The sequence below is a fragment of the Hydra vulgaris genome, chromosome 07, assembly GCF_038396675.1.
Source record: "Hydra vulgaris chromosome 07, alternate assembly HydraT2T_AEP".
In the NCBI taxonomy this organism is placed as follows: Eukaryota; Metazoa; Cnidaria; class Hydrozoa; order Anthoathecata; family Hydridae; genus Hydra; species Hydra vulgaris.
The window spans coordinates 11,275,001-11,300,000 of NC_088926.1; the positions used below are offsets into that span (position 1 = coordinate 11,275,001).

At 27.5% G+C, this 25,000-nt stretch overlaps 1 protein-coding gene across 30 annotated transcripts in view; it reads right to left on the minus strand.

Annotated features, from left to right (window-relative positions):
* Positions 1-25,000, minus strand: part of LOC100210856 (neurogenic locus notch homolog protein 2) — a 118,683-nt gene that overhangs the window by 38,193 nt on the left and 55,490 nt on the right. For 28 of the 30 annotated variants that reach the window (XM_065801037.1, XM_065801036.1, XM_065801029.1 and 25 more), the window contains 15 exons: positions 24,068-24,103; positions 23,693-23,965; positions 23,436-23,572; positions 23,260-23,335; positions 21,996-22,094; positions 21,584-21,682; positions 21,316-21,414; positions 20,887-20,985; positions 20,553-20,651; positions 20,185-20,286; positions 12,441-12,476; positions 12,066-12,338; positions 11,809-11,945; positions 11,633-11,708; positions 3,657-3,755 (listed from right to left, as the gene is read on the minus strand). In XM_065801037.1, the coding sequence (XP_065657109.1) occupies positions 3,657-3,755; positions 11,633-11,708; positions 11,809-11,945; positions 12,066-12,338; positions 12,441-12,476; positions 20,185-20,286; positions 20,553-20,651; positions 20,887-20,985; positions 21,316-21,414; positions 21,584-21,682; positions 21,996-22,094; positions 23,260-23,335; positions 23,436-23,572; positions 23,693-23,965; positions 24,068-24,103 (1,740 nt within the window). The remainder of the gene's footprint in view (positions 1-3,656; positions 3,756-11,632; positions 11,709-11,808; positions 11,946-12,065; positions 12,339-12,440; positions 12,477-20,184; positions 20,287-20,552; positions 20,652-20,886; positions 20,986-21,315; positions 21,415-21,583; positions 21,683-21,995; positions 22,095-23,259; positions 23,336-23,435; positions 23,573-23,692; positions 23,966-24,067; positions 24,104-25,000) is intronic. The other 2 variants (XM_065801021.1, XM_065801045.1) reach the window with 2 other exon arrangements.

Sequence of the window (25,000 nt, forward strand, 5' to 3'; positions counted from 1 at the left end):
ATAAAATCATATTTTCTTGTTTTTAAGCTAAAAAAAATTTGCTTTTTTGCTCGAAAATTTTAATTTAGCACTCAAAAAATGATGTGCTTCAGTTAAAGAGTTTTAACTTTGTTTACATTTACTAACTTTTAATGACCAAGTTCTTTACAATTCTATAAAAAATGGCGTTTTTAAAGAGTTTTATTTATGTCGATTTTTCAAACTTATTTTAAAAATAAGAAAACTTATTTTAAAAATAAGCTTCTAGTTTGTTTTTTTTAACTTTAGAATTTTTTTATTTTTGAGTTAAATCTTATGCTTTTATAAATTATCTACTCCAGCTTTAAGCAAACTAATACAAAAAAATTGCTGGTATCTTGTGTACAGTTTGAAAGCAGTTTTTTACATGTCATGTGTGTACAAGAACTTTCAAATTGCTAATTTTGCAAGAAATCATGAAGATTATCGGAAATCTGTTTGTGTCATGAAGATTATCGGAAATCTGTTGTGCATAAAGAAGTGCTCACGTGAGGTGATTCAATTCCTTGCTGAAAAAAACTTCAAACACTACCATACAACTCTTAATTTTAGCGATACTAAAGTGCCAAGAGGTATCTGTGACTCTTGCCGAACAACTCTCAGGAGAAAAAATGAAGGAAAAGATGTTGCTCTTCCACCTTTGTTTGATTTCTCTTCAGTAAAAGTCAAGCCAGCAAAAAGGTCAATCAAGATTGCAACTGTCCCATTTGCCAAGTTGGTCGTCAAGAACAACCCTTTAAGGTGCTCCAAACCTGAGAAAGACAATACTCCCCAACAATGTGGTGATTGCTTGAGTCTTGTTGGAAGAGGTCTGCCACATCAGTGCACTCAAATCAAATTTAGAATCTAAAAACAGTTAGCTACAGCAGATCCATTGGCTGCAGAACAAACTGCAACCTAATTAATCTCTTCCAAACCTTCAACTCCAGGAGGTACTGTCAAAATTTCACACCCAAAAGGTGGTCAACCTCTCAGAGTTAAGCCAGGTATGGAATTACACATATTGTGATACTTAAATTTGAACTAAAGATATTTTCAAATGTTTACATTTTTTAGGAAGCTCAAGCGCCCTTTTCCTGTCACCTTTTTCCTGAGTTAAGAATCAAAACTGAAGATCTTGTGCAGGTTCAGTTAAATATAGAACTGTCAAATCTAGGCATGAAGAAATTAGCATCAACCATTAAAAGAGTTAGTGACACCAAGATTGCGGAGCCAAATTTTTGTGCTAAGTTTGAGGCCATTGGTGCACACCTGTCTGAATTTTTCACTCAAACCTGAATCACGGTTTTTTCAGAAAGCAACTCCACTGACTATGTGGTTGTGCATTGCAAGGATCTTGCCCAACTTCTCAACGAAGTGCTCGTTTCTCAAAGAGTTTTCCAGAGCCATATAGTCAAGTTAGGAATTTATGGTGGTGGAGGATTTTTTAAAGTGTCATCAGGTGTCATTGAGCTGGATTCTTAGAGTGATTCAAGGTCACCACCACATAAAAATATTTTAACTGAGAGGATAGCCAAAGATAGCAGTGTCAAGTGCCAAATGCTTGCGGCTATTTCAGAGGGATTTCCAGAAAACTTTGAAAATGTGAGACAAATATTATCAATGATCAATTTCAACTCAGTCAACTTTGTTGTCTCATATGACATAAAACTCGCCAACATTATATGTGGACTGCAAAACCACGCAAGTTCTCACCCTTGCATATGGTGGGACATTGAATCGAAGCATCTCTCCCAATCAGGATCATTGAGAACACTTTTTGCCTGCCATCAAAAGTTTGTTAAGTCTGGCAATGACATTAAGAAGACAAAGTCTTTTGACAATGCGGTCCATGCACCATTTCTATCTGGATCTGAAAACAAACTCATCTTGGAACATATACCCCCCATGGAGCTCCACCTGCTTCTTGGTGTGGTAAATCACATGAACAAAGCCTTGACAGAAGTTTGACCTGAAGTTTGAAGTGCTTTCAGATGGCCCTCAGCTATCCACATCAAACAAGAGCCATATCATGGTGGTCAGTTTGCAGGGAATGCCTACCACAACCTACTTAACAATATAAACATCCTCCAAAAGATTGCAGAGTTAGAATCTGCTTTTCAAGTTTTTGAAATCATTGATGCCCTTCAAAAGTTTAATTCTATAATAACATCTAGTTTTGGAATGATCCTTGAGGATGATTTTGCAGAAAAAATTGATCGCTTCAAAGACTCATATCTGGCAGTTATGAACATCAGTGTGACCCCAAAGGTTCATGCTGTTTTTTCTTATGTGAAGCAATTCATTGAGACGAAAAAGGCTACATTGGGGATCTTTAGTGAGCATGCAATCAATGCATCATCATTTTAGCTCACCATGGGAAAGGTACAAGCGAGATCGCAATCATCCATAATAAGCAAAGAGGTTTCTTTCTTGTGTTGTGGATTACAACAGCAAGCAATTGTTAAGAATCTAGTCTTTAGAAGAGTTTAAATTGAGAAATTTACTAGTTTTTTATCTATTAATGAGAATCAAAAGTAGGTTTTGAAGCAGAGTATCAAAAAAAAAAGTTTTGACAGAAAATTTGTTTTGCAGTTTCACATTTTTTGAAAGAATGGTTGCTTCAAATTTCTGTAAAATACCCATCTTTGTCTATGTTATGTATATTTGTATGTTTGGAGCAATAAATATTAGTTTTAGAATGTTTTTGAATGCTGTAAAAATGTAAAATTTGAAAAGCCTTCATTTCCCCAAATTGTGCAAAATAATTAAAACTTAAAATCAAATTTATTTTCTTGGACAAAATAGTTGGATTTCAAGTTTTACATTTTTGGAGTCAGGAAACATTGTACTTTCACCCAGTCAAAGCGATTTTCTCAGGTCAGCTCAAAGTAGTTGTCGGCCATTTTGTACAACAGTGTCTCCTTACTGAATAGTAAGTGAAAACTGAAATCTTAAAAAACTGCACTTGAGTAAGTAGCTAAAAAAACTGAGCAAAATGTAACAAATAAAAGCATTATATAAAATAGTACTACTTCATAAATCAAACCATTTAAACTTTCAGATAAAAAGAGTAATGATCAATATAAATAAAACAAGTAGTCATCATTATTGACTTGCGAAAAAACAGTAAAATATTAAAGAAAAAATTATAGCTTTACTTATCTATGATGAGTTCAAAATTTTCAAATAAAGCCTAAAACTTAATATTTGCATGCATCACTCTAACATGTGCATTTATGATTCAGAGATTTGATTAAGCATAAAACTTAAAAAAAAGAAGAAAATTTCCTAATTCTTTCAAATAAAGCCTAAAATGTATAAATTCAGAGTGTAAATTATAAAAAAATATTAAAAATAAATTTTTTATTTCACATAATTTTCAGATATTAACTTTTAAGTTTTAAATCAAGTTGCTAAATTATACTTTAGGTTCATAAGCATTAGACTTAAGGATTAGGATTTAGCACTAAGTTATTAATAGGTTGATTGTCAAATAGTGGTTAAAATAGGGTTTAAATTTATTTACTAAAAATAGATAAAGTTATATTAAATTATAACCAATTCAAATAATGGATGGATAAACTTAAAACATTCTGTTATATAGGGTTTATATAACTAAATAAAGACTAAAAAAAAATGCATTTAAAAAAAGCAACCTGTGCAGCTATTCACTCCATCACCAATAAAACCAGGATTACAAACACAAGTAGTACCATTACATGTTGCATTAGAATTACATGATAATAAGCAAGGAGCTAAACACATATATTTGTAATATTAAACATTTTAATTTTATTATATGTCATTTTATTGTTATTATTACTTTTTTAGTATTCACAAACTTGTTTAACACATATTATAAACTAGATGTTGTAATGATAAATTAAAGCTAGCAAATTAAATAACATATTAATTTAGAAGATCTTTTCTATTATTAACAAAAAAAAAATATATATTTTTTTATTATACAACTATATAAAAAAAAGTAAATTAAATAACATATTAATTTACAAGATCTTTTCAGTTATAACCAAATCAAAACAAAATATATTTTTTCAAGAAAAAAATCTGACAACACTTTTATGCAATAACAAGTCATTTGAGTCATCAAAAACAGCAATTACCAAATATATTTTTAAATTTAACCATTCATGTGTAATGTCAATAATCCCTTTAGATGATTATTCCAATCATTTACTTCTCTATTTATTATAGACTTGTTTCTGGGTTTACAATTGCAATCATTGAATATCTTATGACTCTAGTTGTTAGACTAGATTTAATAAACAGCTGATGGCTAATGTACAACTTAACAGTTTAAAATAAACTGTAATAAAAACTAAGTAAATAAAAATAAGATTATTCTATATTGAACCAATATTGTTTCTAATATATATTTGCTTTAATATTTTTATTTGTAGTTTGTTACTGTTTGTTTTAACTGGGTTTTAACTGGTTTATATGAACAATTTACATAAATAATATTTTAAAATGTATGATAAATGACCTCATGGCATAACCATGTTAACTCTTTTTTTTTCTATTTTGAGATTTATGTAATTTTCACAATAAAGTTTTTAAAAAAAATTTGGGTAAAAACCTGTCAACTCTTAAACTACTATTTCTTGTTACCAAGTTGTTACCAAGTTACCAAGTTGTTACCAAGTTGTTACCAAGTTACCAAGTTGTTACCAAGTTGTTACCAAGTTGTTACCAAGTTGTTACCAAGTTGTTACCAAGTTGTTACCAAGTTGTTACCAAGTTGTTACCAAGTTGTTACCAAGTTGTTACCAAGTTGTTACCAAGTTGTTACCAAGTTGTTATCATTAAACAAATTTCTGTTAACTAATGATATGTTAGGAGGGAATTCATCATTACTCTTTTTCACTCAAAATCATAAAAAATGAGTTAATGTACTGTGAGATCTTTAGTTTTTTTTTCACATTTGTACACTAATATACCATTCATAGATACATAGATTCATAGATACCATCTTTGATTGAAAAATAAAAAGAAACAACTAATATCAGTTTGATTTTAGTTGTTTCTTTTTATTTTCATTTTTAATTCATTGTAAAATCATTCATTAATAATAAAAATCTGACAAATTATGATTGTTTTAATGTTTTGGGTATTCTTCCTAATAAAAACAAATTATAAAAGAAGCATTTCAGTTTAAATAAAAAATCTCCTTAAAAAAATAATAAATCTTTACATTAAAAAATTACTAGTCAGATTAACTTTATTATTGCATTTTTTTGGCTATACAGAGTCATAAAGTGTAATTTATTTTTTACTGGTTTGTAACAAATTTATTTGTCCATTAATTCTTTTCTGATATGACTTTTTATACCAGAGTTTTATTGTAAACTAAATTTTTTAAAATGTAATATATATATATATATATATATATATATATATATATATATATATATATATATAGATATATATATATATATATATATATATACATATATATATACTTTTATAAATTGTTGCATTTGGGAGTATGGAAGGTAAAAAAAGATTCTTTTGCCAACAAATACGTCACTTTTAATTACTTTTGACTTTCGTCTGTGTTGTCAGAAAGTTAAACCATTAATTCAATTACAAATTAATCGTTTTTTAAAAAAACTGCAAAAACGCAAATTGACCAGAATGTTTTTAAAAACATTCTGAATGTTTTTAAAACATTTTTAATGCTTTTAAAACATTCTGAATGTTTTTAATAATATAAACAATGTTTTTATTTTTATTTTTTTTAATAAAATGTTTTTATTTTTATTTTTTTTACTGTAAATCATGCGCGGAGTGTTGCAACATCAACTATCTTATAGCCTGACTCGCAATGAAGTGCTGCTACATCGACTGACAAATAGCCTGACTCGCAATGGAGTGCTGCTACATTGACTGACAAATAGCCTGACTCGCAACGAAGTGCTGCTACATCGACTATCTTATAGCCTGACTCGCAAGGGAGTGCTGCTACATCGACTGAGGGTTTGGTTGGGGCAGGTAGTCTATCAATTAATAATAAAAAAAAATTCCAATCTTGGATTTTAATTTTTTTTTTGTGTCAACAAAATATTGAAAAACTTTCTGATAACCAGTTAGGAGTGTATATATATATATATATACATATATATATATATATATATATATATATATATATATATATATATATATATATATATATATATATATATATATATATATATATATATATATATATATATATATATATATATATATATATATATATATATTTTGACACATTTTATTTTGACTGCTCCTAGTATTTTTCTGCTGCATATATGTGAGAAAATGAGATCTGTAACGTTTTAGAGCTCTAACTTTATTTTTGTGACTCACAAGCCACCCTAAGTTACAAAAATCATAATTTTTGGTGAAAAAAGCCAATTTTTACAGTGTTTGTGTAGTCACAGTTTGAAAGATACTTATTAACATTTTCTTTTCATTCCACCACTCCCTTGGGGTCTTCCAGCCTTTCTTTTCTGGTCCTCTGCTAGGAGAAGATCTTGCCTCAGCTGTTCATCATGGCTTCCATCAACAAAGTCCTGTGTAAGCTTAACATTCCTCTCTGCAGCATCATTAGTTCAACAGGAATGTTGGAGATAAATGCCTTGAACTTTGTGTAGCCAAACAATCTCTTCCACATTCTAGGTGGAATCTTCATCCATTCAAGCTGCTGGCTTTTCATTTTTAACATGTTAAATATCAAAATGGATTCTGAGTCAACAAACTCAGATAACCTGGGCCTCTCTCCTTCTTTGTCAATGAAACCTGATACATTAACCTTCTTATACATAAATGACAGAGGATCCTTTACCTTTGAATCATTTATTATCAGGATTCTTTCAGCAATTTCAGTCTTTTCCTCATCTGATACTCCAGGATCCAGTAAACTAAATGGGATCAAAGTTAGATAAAGATATCATGTATGCTTTGCAATGCTATTAAGACATTTGGCTGCAACATTAGGTCTGCTCTTCATGTATGACTTCATCTCCCAGATTGTTTCTATGTCATGTTTTGGAGAAACTACAGTCTGAGATGAGGTTAAGAACCACTTTGCATAATACAATGCTACAAACTCAGAAATGGTCTCAACTTCTCTTTTTGTAGAAGCTGTGGAAACAATATCTGTCATTTGGTTCAGAATTTGCAGCTTCATGTAATATATAGCCTGTGCCATTAACCTTGCATGATGAATTGCTCCAGGTTGTCGAAATGTTAGTTGATCAATCTCTGGGAATAAATAGAATTGAACAGTTTCTGCAAGCTCCCAATAATCACCTCTGGGTATTTTATCTTCATCCAACAAATTTGTGATGATTTCTAGAGATACTCTAGCAGCATTGTCAAGTTGTTGATTTACTCTATATTTGAATTTGCAAAGTTTATTTTGATCAATCTGAATAAGAGAAAACTCACCCAACAGTTTCTTGAAGAGTTGATTATCTGGACCTGAGATTGTCCTGAAGAGCTTTGCAACATTTCTAATATGACACTCATAGACATGATGTCTGCAAGCAAGATGCATAACAGGCCTTCCAAGATAGATGTTTAACCTGGAATTTACTCCTTTTTTTTACCTGTATTTGACACAGTGGTGTCAAATACTAGACCTTTCATGTCTTCTTTGAGTGAGATTTCTTCTAAAATCTCAATAATTTTCTCAGTCTGACAAGCTCCAGTAGAATCAGTGACAGGAGGTACTCCAAGCAAAAAATGTTCTCCATCACAAGTTACACTTAATGCTAAGCGCTCTCTTTTGAGTTTCTTTCCATCAGTATATTCTTTGACTAGCTTTCCATCATAATGAAGAATCATGTTTGATCCAGCTTTTGCTCCTAAAGCTTCCCTGGCTTCCTCCGCTGTTTCCTGTATGACCTTTCTACCAATTCTGTGCATATTGGATTTTGACATACCTTTACTGGAAAGTCCACTTGTATCAGCCACCTGCTTTAAAATATTGGATTGAGCTCTGATGCTCACATATTTAACCTTCAAAATAAGGACAGTATCTCCTACTATGCCAGCAGATGTAGAGAGTTGTGGATCTATCTCATCTTTACTCAAGTCTGTAGAATTAGATATGTCTGTTTCCTCTGAAGATATTTCTGATTCACTTGAAGATGAAACCTGCAGCTCAGACTGATAACTCTGGTCATGATCTGCTCCAGACATTCTTACTCTTGCCTGTTGAGATCTTTGAGCAGAATAAATGTACCTTTTATCTTTCTTCCCAATGTACATTTTCCCGCAACTTCTTTGATCATTTATGAAAATGATATCTTCTGCCTTGTCTACCTGAAATCTTTTCTTATCTTTCTCTAATATTTGTATCACATCACTGGGCATAACATCAAAAATAACAGGCAAAATATTGTCTTTGAAAATTATTTTCTTTTCTACTTCTTTAGTGTTTTACCTTTTTTGAAGAGAAATCAATTTTTTGTGCTTGGCTAGCAATTCACTCATTTTCTTCTGTACTTCCTGTCCACTTCCTGTCCACTTCATTTTCTTCTGTACTTCCTGTCCACTCTGGATGTTGGAATTCCAGCTTTTTCATAAATAGCAGTAACCTTTTTAACTAAACGCTGACAATTTTCCTCACAAATGAGCTTGAAATAATGAGAGAATCCACAGCAGAAAAGTGTGTTATCTTTGATCTTGAGATTTTCAGATTTTAAAAAATAATAATGCTCCAAAATGTCTTTGTTAGAAGGGAGTTGATTGTCATTCAACTTGTCACTTATACTCTTAAGAAGAAATATTTCTCTCTTTTTTCTGGTTTTCGCCATTCTGTTCAATTAAGTTTACTCTCTGCATTGGAGTCAAATAATAACTATAATAGACAGAAGTTTAAAAAAGTGTCCTATTACTTACAGAATTATAAAGTGTTCTTTCACTTAAAAAGATAAAGTTTCTCAAAGTTCCAATAATAGTGTTCTATCACTACTTTGAAGCCCTTTTGGTAATCCTTCAGTTAAGCAGCCTAAAATAAAATTATTTTTTTGCTTTTAACATTTTTCAGACGTTTTTGAGACAACGCAAGAAAGCAAAATAATAATTTTATTTTACGTCGCTTAACTGAAGGATTACCGTTGCAACTAACCCCCAAGGCTCCAGTCCTTGCCGAGGAAATGCATTGTTTCAAATAACCCCCTCCCAAACCTCCAGGTTTTCCTCCAGGCTCCAGAATTTGCTCACCACATTTAGATTGTAGTATTGTAGACCCATTTCATAATGATTAGATCAGTATTTTGTTTGATATTGTCAACCGCGTCAAAACGCATAAAAATGGGTAAGTTGTGTCAACTGCGTATCTTTGAACTCACTTCAAACCTAACTAACGGTTTAATTCAAATTGCTCCCGATTTTTTTCTAACAAATGAGGGTTATAGTACATGGTTCAACATAAAACTAGCCTGTATCTTTCAAGCTTTGACTACACAAGCACTGTAAAAATAGGCCTTTTTCACCAAAAAATCATGATTTTTGAAACTTAAGGTGACTTGTGCAGTCACAAAAATAAAGTTAGAGCTCTAAAACTTTACAGATCTCATTTTCTCACATATACGCAGCAGAAAAATGCTTGGAGCAGTCAAAATAAAATGTGACCCTGAAAACGGGACACCCTAAAATTTATATATATATATATATATATATATATATATATATATATATATATATATATATATATATATATATATATATATATATATATATATATATATATGTATATATATATATTTAAAAAATAATACAATGTTTTTTATTCTTGACATGTTCCGTAAAATTTATTTACATTTCAAAAGATTATTTTACAATAATAAAAAACTATGAAATAAATATTAAAAAATAGTTGTAGAACAGAGAAATATTAACGGACAAAAAATTATACATAATAAACCAATATATTTATCACAAAATAACTCAGTAAATAACCAATCAAAATAACCAACCGTCAAAAAAAAAAAAAAATTTGTACATGGTTATTCATTATCTCATTAGTTGGAAAAAAATTGGGAGCAATTTGAATAAAACCGTTAGTTAGGTTTGAAGTGAGTTCAAAGATACGCAGTTGACACAACTTACCTATTTTTATTAACCATTTTCAGCTTTACAGCACCATTTTTTTATAAACTGTATGTGGACGACATAATTGTTATTTTTAATTCTGAACACGAAGCTCAAGAATTTTTCAAACACCTCAATAAACAACATACAAATCTGAAATTTACTATGGAAAAAGAACAAGATAACCAGATTGCTTTTTTAGATGTACTTATTAATAAATCCAATTCGTTTTCGACTTTTACAAAATTTTTTTAGTTTTATTCCCTCTTGCTACAAATTTGGACTTGTTTGTTGTTTGATTAATTGTACATTTAAAATTAATAATTCTTGGGTTGGCTTTGATATAGATATTAAGAATCTATCATTAGTTTTACAAAATAATAAATTTCCACAAAAAATTATTGACTATGAAATTAAATCCTATATTGATAAGAAAATGAACCCATCTGTGTCTAACATTGTTAATAGCTTAAATATAAAATACTTTAAGCTTCCATACATTGGAATGTACTCTAATTACACTAAAAGGAAAATTTCAAAAATTGTTCAAAAATATTGCAAGGAAAAAATTAATTTTCACTACTAATAAAACACAAGATTGTTTTTGTTTAAAAGAGTCACTTCGCAAACTGCTTAAATCTCATGTTGTCTATAAATTTTCTTCCACTGGCTGTAATGCTAGTTATATTGGAGAACCCTCCAGACATTTGGCAACTAGAATAAATGAGCACCTTAAAAGTGAGAAACAATCTCATATATTTAAACACTTAAATTTATCTCTTAATTGCAAAACATTTGGCTAACTGTGATTCTTTTGAGATTTTGGATAATGCCCCAACCAAACACAAATTAAAGATAAAAGAAGCCCTCCACATTAAATGGGAAAGTCCCTCACTTAATAAACAAACTTTACATTATACTATAAACTTATCTATTTAATTTTACTGTGAGTATATATATATAATTTTTTTTTTTTTGACAGTTGGTTATTTTGATTGGTTATTTACTGAGTTATTTTGTAATAAATATATTGGTTTATTATGTACAATTTTTTGTCCGTTAATATTTCTCTGTAAAGACTTCTATTTTTTAATATTTATTTCATAGTTTTTTATTATTGTAAAATAATCGTTTGAAAATGTAAATAAATTTTACGAAACATGTCAAAAATAAAAAACATCGTGTTATTTTTAAAAATAATTAAATATTTTATGCTATTACGACGTTCAATATATATATATATATATATATATATATATATATATATATATATATATATATATATATATATATATATATATATATATATATATATATATATATATATATATATATATATATATATATATATATATATATATATATATATATGTATATATATATATATATATATATATATATATATATATATATATATATATATATATATATATATATATGTATATATATATAATAACAATAATAACAATATTAACTAATAACTATAGCAACAAATTACTAATAATAATTCAAATGAAGTACTTACGAACAGCCTTCAAAACAATATTATCAATTGCATAGTTAGCACGTTGACCATTTGATGTTGCAATAAATTCAATAGTCTAATATGAATAAGTTATAAATATTCAAATAAATATGTAAAAAATAAAACAAATGAATTAGCTAATATTAAATAGTTATTAATTTATATTGAAGAAATACCTGAAATGGACTTAACAAGTTAAACTGCAAATTATATGGTGTATAAGCAACAGTTGAAGACATTTGTGTTTGATTGTAAACAACAAATGCGTTAGAAGCACTTATAACAACACCATTTGCATTTTTAAACTTAATCTCTGAAAAAATAAATAAATAAACAGTTTCTTTATCCAAAAAAAGTATGGCCGAAATTATAACAAAAAAGTAAACGTTATACCAATGTCTAAATTACAATAAACTATTACTACAAGACTCACCGAATTGAATACAGTTCACACCGAAAGCATGAAGATTAAATGAAAGAATGAAACTATTGCTGAGTAGTGAGTTTGTCTGTGTGTAAACCAGTGTGCCTCCATTTGGATACATCACAGAATCAAAGTAAATATACCATAGACCATTTGCAGCCCCAAATGGACCAGTTCCATCCAATGGCGTTCCAAAACTGTTTACTTTCCAAGCACCATTTGTTGAACTTAATTGAGAGCAGATTACTCCTTTTTCAAAGTCACAATTATAAAGAAGGATATCTATATAATAACAAAAAATTAATTTTATCGTTAATCATGAAACAACTATTTGAAATATTTTTAAAATAATATTTACAATATTAACATCAAAAAACAAATTACTTGAGCATGATGCAAAACCACCTGTAGAGCATGTGCCTAATAAAATAATCAAATAAATAAACTTAAATAGACAAAATAATAAAAAAGAAATAAAATCTAATAAAAATTGCCTGAAAATATAAAAAATTAATACAAAAAATGATAAAAAAGAAATAAGATTTAATAAAAGTTCTATAAAAATAATATAAAATATAAACTAAAACCATGTTTTAATGTGACTGAACATCTCTTTAATTAATAATATTATCATTATCATTATAATAATTATAATTATTGACATTATAATAATAACAGTTGTGATAACAAGCTAAATTTTACACACACATATATATAAATATATATATATACATATATATATATATATATATATATATATATATATATATATATATATATATATATATATATATATTACATAAGTGTAAATTTATAATATTTTATATACTAAATAGCATTTCTAAGTAAATACTTAAAATAAGTGAATACTTTTGTATTACGATGTATACTTAAAAAGTGATCAATAGATAAACTAGAGCTACATAAATTTGGTCATGCTAAAAGGGGTTAAGTCTCAGAGGTTAAGTCACGTTATTAACTAAATTGAAAGTTTAGTTAATCGTATTGATGTTTCAAGAATAGGTTTCAACTATTTATGATAAAATTAGTCATGTCGGACATTTGATTACCACAGTAACTGCAATTGATTGTAGAGCTGTTCATGCTATAAGGAGTTGAGTCACTAACATTTATTTATTTAGCATAAAAATTCTGCTTATGCCAAAGACAGATGTAGCTATGCAACTGACCGCAACAGATTATCTAAGGCAGTTGTTGTTTTTGTTTATTGTACTGTACTGTATAGCTTAACCTAAATAGGAATTAACTTTATAAATTAACTTTATGTCTACCCATAAATAAGTGTGAAACATGGAAATAAATTCATATGAAATTGATGAGTTTCTTGAGAAAAGGTCAGCAAAGACAAAGAAATCAGATCCAAGTCTTTAGAAAAGAAACATTATAAAGGTTGCCAGAATAAAAGGTGTAGAATTTATTAACTACCAAGGAAATATTGTACCTCAAAAGTACGCTGGCTAACCCTGCAGGTAAGTTTTTTTTTGTTCGAGTTAATTTTATTTTCACAGGTAAAATTTGCAGTAATATGCAGTATAAAAGTATTTTTTTTTTAGCTGCAAGAGGAACAACTGTCCTCAGATTATTAACGAAGAGGATCAAATAGATGTATTGAACCGTTTCCATACTTTTAACACTAAAAGTAAGCAGGATTTGTTCTTACAATCCTTGATTGATTCCCAAGAAAAAAAAGAAGAGACTACCCAGGAAGGAAAAGAGCTCTAAAAAAAAGTTCTACCTTTAATTACCATGTTATGGTAGGTTCCGATCAATTGCAGGTATGTTTTAAATTTTTTAAACAGTGTATGTAAACATTCATTTCTTGGTGTTTTTAGTAAATAACATTATTTTCAAACACATTTATCTGTCTTTTTATTCAAACTATGCTAAAAGGGGATAAATCAAACAACTTTAATGGTTTTTTTTCAAATGAAAGCATTGCAAATATCATTAACCAAGTGTGTTTCATGGTAAATGGGATAATAAAGAGCTCATATACAAAAAATTAAATCTTTTTCAATAAAAATAAAGATAATGCATTGTTTCATTTAGTCTTCTCAAAACTATGTGTTGTTGACTACTACCCTTTTAGCATGAGCCAATTCTTATAATATATTTGTTATTGTTACCTGCAATGCAAGGAATTAATTAAATCCTATTATTTATTAAAGAATATTGCTACTCAGCGTTTCATGTGTTACCACAATAATCAGGCAAGTAGTAAAAAGTTAATTTTGCTTTATTTAATAGAAGTTACAACAATCATAGAAAATTTTTTTACTACTTACCTGATGACAACACACATGAAACTCTGAGTAGAAATGAAGGGCTTATTGTGAAACAATGACAAGCCACAAAAACAAATATTTGAGAAAAATGACTTTTAAGTTTTATTTAAACCTATAAAATCACATTTTACAGTAAGATGATTTAATAATTATAGCTCCAATTTTAAGAATTATGCCTTAATAACTTTTTGGCTATTGCGTATACTATTTATGATTGAAAAAATGATAATAACTCATTATTGAGAAAAGTGTGGCTTGTCATTGTTTCACAATAAGCCCTTCAAATATTCTACCATAAATATTAGTATTTAGCTAATTCCTGGTACTACGGGTAACAGTAACTAATATGTATATATATATATATATATATATATATATATATATATATATATATATATATATATATATATATATATATATATAAACACACATATATATACATATATATATATACATATATATATATATATATATATATATATACATATATATATATATATATACATGCAGCCCTTGGGATTAGGAAAAATAAGGTCAGCAAAAAAATAACTAAAACCACTTTAGGTCGGCACATATTTTTGAAATAGGTTCAACAACTGATGATTTAATAATTATAGCTCCAATTTTAAGAATTATGCCTTAATAACTTTTTGGCTATTGCGTATACTATTTATGATTAAAAAAATGATAATAACTCATTATTGAGAAAAGTGTGGCTTGTCATTGTTTCACAATAAGCCCTTCAAATATTCTACCATAAATATTAGTATTTAGCTAATTCCTGGTACTACGGGTAACAGTAACTAATATGTATTATATATATATATATATATATATATATATATATATATATATATATATATATATATATATATATATATATATATATATATACACACACATATATATACATATATATATATACATATATATATATATATATATATACATATATATATATATATATACATGCAGCCCTTGGGATTAGGAAAAATAAGGTCAGCAAAAAAATAACTAAAACCACTTTAGGTCGGCACATATTTTTGAAATAGGTTCAACAACTCAACAAAAGGGCAAACATTTAGCCTAAAATTTAAAGAAAAACAAACAGCAAGTGTGTAACAAACAAACAGCGAGTTTGTAACAAACAGCGAGTTTGTAACAAACAGCGAGTTTGTAACAAACAGCGAGTTTGTAACAAACAGCGAGTTTGTTTGTTACAAACTCGCTGTTTAACTAAAATATTTGTTTCTTTGATTTAATTTTAAATGTTTTTTTTATAATTCAAATGAATGGTTCATTTTTGGGAATTTAAATAGAGCGCTAGTTATGCTATTTTATATTATTTTATAAGAAATTAAAAAAAAATATATTTGTTTTTTTTTATTTTTATTGTAATTATTTTATTGAGAATTTTAATAAAACGTTTGTTTTTATGTTGTGATTGTAAATTAACTTGTTCAGAATTTAAATAAAAGATTTGTTTTGCTGTCATTACTTTATTAATATTTTTTTAGAATTTAAATAAAACATTCTTTTTTCTGTTTTTATTTTAATTAATTTATCTAAATTTAAAATAAAACATTTATTTTTTTGTTTTTATTTTAATTAATTTATCTAAATTTAAAATAAAACATTTATTTTTTTGTTTTTATTTTAACTACTTTTCTAATTAATTCTAATAAAATGTCCTTTTTGCCATTTCTAATCTATTTGAAATAACAAATGAACGAATTATTTCAGAAACACCATAAATGGTTTTTGGAAAAAAAAATGATAAAGCACAGAATCATGTTGTATAAAGGTATAAGCATGTCACATACATGTCAGACCTTTCAGTCAAAACTTTATAAGGCGCTGAATAGAAAGTCCAATAAATGTGATTTCTCAAAGAAACATGTTTCTACCCTCAGATAACAAGATATTGTGCTTGAATTTTTTTAATCTAAAAATGAATGATGGTGTTTCTTAAATGACCTGTTCAAATAAAATAAAGTTGTAAAATTCTGAGGTTAGCAAAAAATTGTCAGTCATGTCAGCAGTTAGGCATCAATTCCTAATTAATGGCATGACTGACAATATATATCTCAGCCTAGAGGGCTGATATATATATATACACATGTATATATATATGCATATATAGATATATGTATATATATACTTGTATATATATACATATATATATATATATATATATATATATATATATATATATATATATATATATATGTATATGTATATATATACACCCAAGTACGGTTGACGCTGTCAAAAACTGTCTAGAATAACCCCTGATATATATATAAAATATGAACGTGTCATTTGGTATTTTTGCAAGATTTATACAAGAAATAACTAAGAAAAAACATATATTGTAGATAAAAATGTGCTAAAACACCTAAAAATCTAAAATTATGAGAAATTATCATCAATTTAGTATATATTTGTATGATATGTATGTATTTGTATGTTGCGTATGTATTTGTATGATGAGTATGAGGTATTGTGAGTATTGATAAGATTTAAATTTTTGTACTTCAACAGCTTGGGGGCTGTCCATTAATTACGTCAACAAAATAGGGGGGAGGGGGATCTGAACTTTTTTGAAATTTGATGACAAGAGGAGGGGGGGAGGTGGGGAGGTCAAGTAAAGTTGATGTCAAAATTTTTTTATTTTTTTAATTCTATTACTCCCAAAACAAAAAGTTAGGCTGCGTTTGTAGCATAGTTTCTTCACATAATGTGAAAGAAGATTTTGAAGATCAGAACTCTTCTGACTCGTTTATTAGCTAGTCTCTTCAACAATTTCTCTTAAAACCTGGATGGAAAACATAATTATCTGAAAGGTCATTCAAAGAAATCCAAGATTTAGTTTATGCAAATTATATACCAAAGGTTAAAAATTCTTCTTAAAAAGGTATTTTATTTTTCGAAAAAACAAACAAACACATTTTCATTAACATTACCAATAGACATGTTAGTTTTTCTCAACTGTATTTGGGACTTGTGAATAAGAAAACTTAAAGCAAAATAAAGTTTTGATATAAGTAAAGAAGAACAACTTTAAACCAATTTAAACATCATTAAAATCTAAGTCCCATTTACAGTTGAGAAAAACTAACATGTCGACTGTTAATGTTAATGAAAATTTGGGAAAAAATAAATTTTATATAAAATCTGAAAAAAACAAAACAAAAAACTACCAATTAATTTATATGGTTTTTTTCCAGGTACAGAGTTTATATAAAGTTTATTTTTTTATGTTAAAAGTTGTGAAACAACAAACACAAAGCATTCAACAAGACCACATAGAAATCGATTTTGAAGCTGGTCCATCTAGTACTACTTGTAATGAAAAATCTGTAAAATACAAAGCAAAAGCACAAGATAAATTACAGAGTCAGATAAGCATCTTCAAGAGCGATTTGATTGGCTTGTATAAACGAAAAGAATGTGGTGTTATAAGTTCAGATCAGGAAAAGGAACTAAAAGAAAAGAAATCTAAAGTTGATGAGCTTGAAAAAAAACTCAAAAGAAAAAAATATGAACAAGAAAAGCAAAAGATATTTCGAAAAAAGAAAAAAGAAACTTTAGCGGAAATTTGTGCTAAAAATCCTGACATCAGCAGTAAATTAAAGATCCGACAGACAGCTGGGCGACCAACAATTGAAGAAGATCAGCCGCTCCTTTTTAAAACTATCGCTGACATTGCATTGTATGGGTCTGCTGCTCATGGAAAAACACAAAGTGATGTGCAATGTAGTGTTAGAAATCTTGATGAATTGACAGAACAATTAAATATTAACGGTTTTCAAATAAGTAGAAGTGCTGTTTATACTCGGCTATTGCCAAAACGAAGTTTATCATCGGAAGGCAAACGCCATGTAACAACTGTACTAGTGAAATTAATTTGAGCACAAAACGATTTACACTCAAAACACATTGATGGTCGATTTTGTACAGCTACTTTGAATCACCTAGAGTAAGTGGCCTCTTTGTTGGGACCTAAAGAAGTATGCTTCATCAGTCAATATGACAAAGCCAGAGTCCCCATAGGATTGACAGCAGCTAACAAGCAAGCTCCACTTTGAATGCACGTCGAATACCGCGTTACATTGCCTGATCACAACTGGGTTGTAGCATCTAGACACTAACTCATACCATCTGTTTATGCTGACATTGAAATCCAAAAAGACGGTTTAGGTAAACCGGAAGCTGTATCATATTCAGGCCCAACTTACATAGCCATTAGATCAGGCAAGCATTGCTCATCATCAGCTTATAGTCATGGACTAGATTATGAAAGGCATCTTGAATTGGAGGAGTTTTGCATTGTTACACAAGATCCAAGCAGCAAGTTGATCAAACCGATTCTTATTATGTCTGTGGATGGTAGACCTGATGAAAATCCAAGGTATCAAAAAGTTATTGATGTTGCTGTCCATCATTTTGTAAAGCAAAACATTGATGCAATGTTTGTAGCAACAAATGCGCCTGGTAGAAGTGAGTTTAATTGAGTAGAAAGACGAATGGCTCCTCTTAGTCAAGAACTGTCCGGACTAATTTTGTCGCATGAACATTTTGGAAGCCACCTTGACACACAAGGTAGAACAGTTGACGAAGAATTGGAAAAATTACACTTCAAATATGCTGGGCAAACATTGTCAAAAGTATGGAAGCAAGTAAGTATAGATAATTTTCCAACAGTGGCAGAGTATATTGTGCCTGAAAAGTCTGAGCTTGAAGTTGAAAATTTAATAATCAAAGATCAAGTCTGGTTCCAAAACCATGTAAGATCTAGTCACTATTTTCTACAAATTATCAAATGCTGTGATTTAACTTGTTGCCAACTGATTAGAAGCTCTTATTTTGAAATTATTGCTAATAGATTTATCCCCCCACCAAATCCAGTCTGTCAAACTAATGAGGGTCTTAAAGCACCAGATATATCTGATATAAACTTACATAAATTTCCATCTCTTTTCTGTAGTTAGTCTATCAAAGTTGAAAATATACTACCTCGATCAGCAAAAGTTTCAAAATTCTTCCATATGATATATATTGTCCATCTATTCAGTTGTCGTTGTTTGAACGGATCTGTAAAATCTGTCATGTTTATATTGCTTCACAAGCCATATTAAAGAAGCACTTCAACAACACCAAAAATGTATGTCTGGGTCCAGTCAAATACTACATGCACCCCAACAACAAAGAATTTGTCCAATGCGAGTGCTTGCTAAAAAACAGAGAGAACTCATGGCAGTTATTGTTTATGTAGAGATGCTAAGTGTAGAATGGCTAGATGAAGAAAATGTTGACTTGTCTGGTGTTTTGGTTCCCCAAGAAATTATTTAATCAGACCCTATGCCAATAATAACAATTGAGGAGCATTTGGCATCTCCATGGGAAGATGTAGAGGCTATGACTTAAGATTTGGGTTTATTTGTAAAAATATGTTAGAAAATTAAAGAAATTTTTCTTGAAGTTGTAAACTACTAATGTAGCTACTATTTAAAATAATTTTTTTTTTCTTAAGGAGGAGGAGGGGGGGGGGGGGGGGTTAATTAAATGTTGACGTAATTTTATTGGGGGGTCTTTGAAAGTTTGACAAGTTGTTGACAAGGGGAAGGGGGAGGTAAAAATCGTCAAAAATTTGTTAACATAATTAATGGACAGCCTCTTCACTATATTTGACAAAAAATTAAATAATAATATCAAATAAAGAACAAAAAGATTTAAACAAAATAGCTTAAAAAAAGAATGATATAACAATAATAAAGGCAAACCAAATTATCTTAAAAAAATTAAAAATTCATTTTTACCTATGCAACTGTTGATGCCATCACCATTATAACCAGTTTTACAAATACATGTTGATCCGTTACATGTTGCATTTGGATGACAGACTGGGCAACTGGGTGGTACTGTAAAATAAAATTGCGTTTAAAATAACAATGATAAAATAATATTACTGATACACATTTTTACATATTATTATTATTACAATTTGATACACTAATAAAATACTATTATTAAGATTGATACTTTTAATTACCAATTATTTAATAATAATATTTTATTACAATTGATACACTTACTGCAGAATTAAGTATTTGATAATTAAGCCAAATTAGAATTTTTTTAAAATTATTCCATAAACTATTTCAAAATATCTTTTTAAAAACCATACCTGTGCAGTTATTAATTCCATCACCTAATAAACCATTCTCACAAATACATGTAGTACCAACACAAGTGGCATTAAGATGGCATGTACTTGAACATGTAGCTAAATATATGAATTTCAAAATTTAATTTTTTAAACAATAAAACATTTGAACTAGTACAATAAATAAATAAATAACTGAAATAAAAGATATGTAACACAAAAGTCTATCATATATATAGATAAACTAACTTAAGAATAAGAAAAAAAAATAACATAGACAAAAACAGTAATATAATGAAGTATTCAAATATCATTTGAAAACCATCATTAACTCCATGCTCTTTCATATACATACCAGTGCAGTTATTGATTCCATCACCAATGAAACTTTTATTACAAACACAAGCAGTGCCCACACATGTAGCATTTGGATTACAAGCAGTTGCACATGCAGCTAAAATATTCATTAAATAAAATTAAAAAAAATTAAATAAAAAAATTTATCAAAATTATCCAGTATTTTTAGATTATCTTACAATCTTAAACTGTTTCTGCATTACTTTTTTGAGTAAAGCTATAACATTAATTATATACTATATATAATATTATAGTATTTACATTATATTATCATATTCTATATATATACTATTACAGTATATATATTCAACTAAAATACGCACACATATTTTCACTATAAACATAAAAAAAAGAGTTATAAAGATAAAAAAAAGTCATAAACTCTTAATAATTGTTTTTCACTGTTTTTTCAGGTCTAAATAAGTACCTGTGCAGTTATTAATTCCATCACCATTAAAACCTTTATTACAAACACAAGTAGTGCCAACACATGTAGCATTAGGATTGCAAGCAATAGCACATGTAGCTAAAATAATTATTAAATAAAATATTATTTTGCAAACTCAACAACATCACTTTCAACATTTACTCATTCTAAATAATCCAACATTTTTAAACTTTTGGTCAAAAGTACTGGATTTTGTGATTGTTTAGGATTAAAATTAAAAACTGTTAACTGTAATAATATGACATACGTGTGCAGTTACTTAAACCATCACCAATGAAACCTTTATTGCAAACACAAGTAGTACCAACACATGTAGCATTTGGATTGCAAGCAGTAGCACATGTAGCTAAAATATTTGTTAAATTAAATCTTATTTTTTAATGAGTAACTTTTTATATTTAAGTAACTAATTTCAAACTTAAAGTTTGTAAGCATTACATTTAAGGATTAGGATTGAGTACTAAGTTGTTAAATGATGGTTGTTAAATGTTGATTGTTAAATGGTGGTTAAAATAGCATTCTAGTAATTAATTCTAATTCATAGTTGATTTGAAATATGGATGTGATTCATATGGAACACATTATGCTACATAGACACATGTTATATAGAGTTTAAATAACTAAATAAAGATAAAATAAAAAATTTAAAAAAAAGCAACCTGTGCAACTACTCACTCCATCACCAATAAAACCAGGATTACAAACACAAGTAATACCATTACATGTTGCATTAGAATTACATGATAGTAAGCAAGGAGCTAAACACATTTATAAGTTGTAATATTAATACATATAATATATTAACATAATACATATATTTCATTATATGTATTTTCATTGCTAATATTACTTTTTAGTAAGAAAAAACTTGTTTAATACATATTACAAAACAGATGTTGTAATGATAAATAAAACAAATAAAAATAAATGATAAGTAAATCAAATAAAAATAAATAGTATAATATTAACAAGAAAGGTTTTGTCCATTTTGAATTTGTCTACTAGTATCATAACAAAATTTTGTCAATTAGTAATATAACAAGATCTTAGCTAATGATAGTATAATTTTAAAATAAAAAAACATTTGAATTTAATAATAATTTCAACTTTTTTTGAATAATAATCCACTCTAAATCATTTCTATATTTTAAATTTTAATTACATCATTCAATATTGAACCTATATTGCTTCTGATGTATATTTGATTTGACATTTTAATTTGCAGTTTGTTACTGTTATTTTTTAATTTGTGCGTTTTAACCACTTTTCGTGAATTATTTATTTAAATAACATTTTAAACTTTTTTTTACATTAATTTTTTTTACATTTTTTTACATTACTAATATCACAAATAGAGAAACAATAAAAATGTTTGCAATGTTTTAAAAAATTTAACTAATTATGATTTAAATTTTTAATGCAATTGCTTACATAGTAACTAAAAAAAAAAAATGAACCTCATATTAAATAAGAAAATCTCTTTTTAAAAAAACAAACATCTCATAATCAATCACTTTTTTAATCACTCTTCTGTTTTTTGTTTTTTTGACTATTAAAAATGTGATACTTAGCGATTTTTCATTGATTAGTAACAAATTTGTTTTTCCAGTAAAATTTCTCTGAAATGACTACAATTGTTACTTTTATATAATAGAGTTCTAATTGAAAATTAAATCTCTTTTGTATACCAGATTTTTAATTGGAAATTAAATCTTTTGAAAACATAGTATGCAATTAAAAAACAAGTCAAAAATTAAAATATTGCATTTTGTTAAAAAATATTATTGTTAATGAAAATAATCAGTGTATGTATTTATATATATATATATATATATATATATATATATATATATATATATATATATATATATATTGTTAAATAATAAATAATAATACTAATAATAATTCAAATGAAGTACTTACGAACAGCCTTCAAAACAATATTATCAATTGCATAGTTAGCACGTTGACCATTTGATGTTGCAATAAATTCAATAGTCTAATATGAATAAGTTATAAATATTCAAATAAATATGTAAAAAATAAAACAAATGAATTAGCTAATATTAAATAGCTATTAATTTATATTGAAGAAATACCTGAAATGGACTTAACAAGTTAAACTGCAAATTATATGGTGTATAAGCAACAGTTGAAGACATTTGTGTTTGATTGTAAACAACAAATGCGTTAGAAGCACTTATAACAACACCATTTGCATTTTTAAACTTAATCTCTGAAAAAATAAATAAACAGTTTCTTTATCAAAAAAAAGTATGGCCGAAATTATAACAAAAAAGTAAACGTTATACCAATGTCTAAATTACAATAAACTATTACAAACTACAAGACTCACCGAATTGAATACAGTTCACACCGAAAGCATGAAGATTAAATGAAAGAATGAAACTATTGCTGAGTAGTGAGTTTGTCTGTGTGTAAACCAGTGTGCCTCCATTTGGATACATCACAGAATCAAAGTAAATATACCATAGACCATTTGCAGCCCCAAATGGACCAGTTCCATCCAATGGCGTTCCAAAACTGTTTACTTTCCAAGCACCATTTGTTGAACTTAATTGAGAGCAGATTACTCCTTTTTCAAAGTCACAATTATAAAGAAGGATATCTATATAATAACAAAAAATTAATTTTATCGTTAATCATGAAACAACTATTTGAAATATTTTTAAAATAATATTTACAATATTAACATCAAAAAACAAATTACTTGAGCATGATGCAAAACCACCTGTAGAGCATGTGCCTATAAAAATAATCAAATAAATAAACTTAAATAGACAAAATAATAAAAAAGAAATAAAATCTAATAAAAATTGCCTGAAAATATAAAAAATTAATACAAAAAATGATAAAAATAAAACTTTTAAACTTTTAAATATACAATCATTTTTAATAAGGTTCTCAACACCATTTTGTTTTCTAATAATATTGATTTTTTTTCAAATAACATTATTGTTTTTGTCTTGGCTTAGCTTTTAAAATTTTTTAAAGAACTATTTTTTAAAAATAGTTCTTTAAAAAATTTTAAAAATTTTGTTGAAGATTTATTTTTTGCTGTGTAATAACTTTTGAAATGCAATTTTATAAGAAGGTGAAAATGATGAAGCCGTTTATATATATATATATATATATATATATATATATATATATATATATATATATATATATATATATATATATATATATATATATATATATATATATATATATATATATATATATATATATATATATATATATATGCTACATCGACTGAGGGTTTGGGATGGGGCAACAATCTTTTCATTCATTCGTTTTCTAAAAAAGCTGTATTGATTTAGATAAGCAAAAAAAGTGAGCAAATGCTCACATAAATATGGTATAATAGATATATATATACATATATAGCTATATAGCAATCTCTATATAGGGATTGCGGACTTTTTTCATTCCCATGATAGCGGGAATTATTTACATTGTTCCCGGGATCCCGGAAAAATCCAGGGAAAATCTTTATCAGGGAATATATAAATAACTAAATACACTTTTCTATTTCTCTATTTATTTTTTGTAACTGTTTACAATTTTAAAGTGACTTCTGAGAAAAACCAGTGCATCGAGATGGCTGTCTACCAATCTAGTTCTAAAGTTGGTAAAAAAA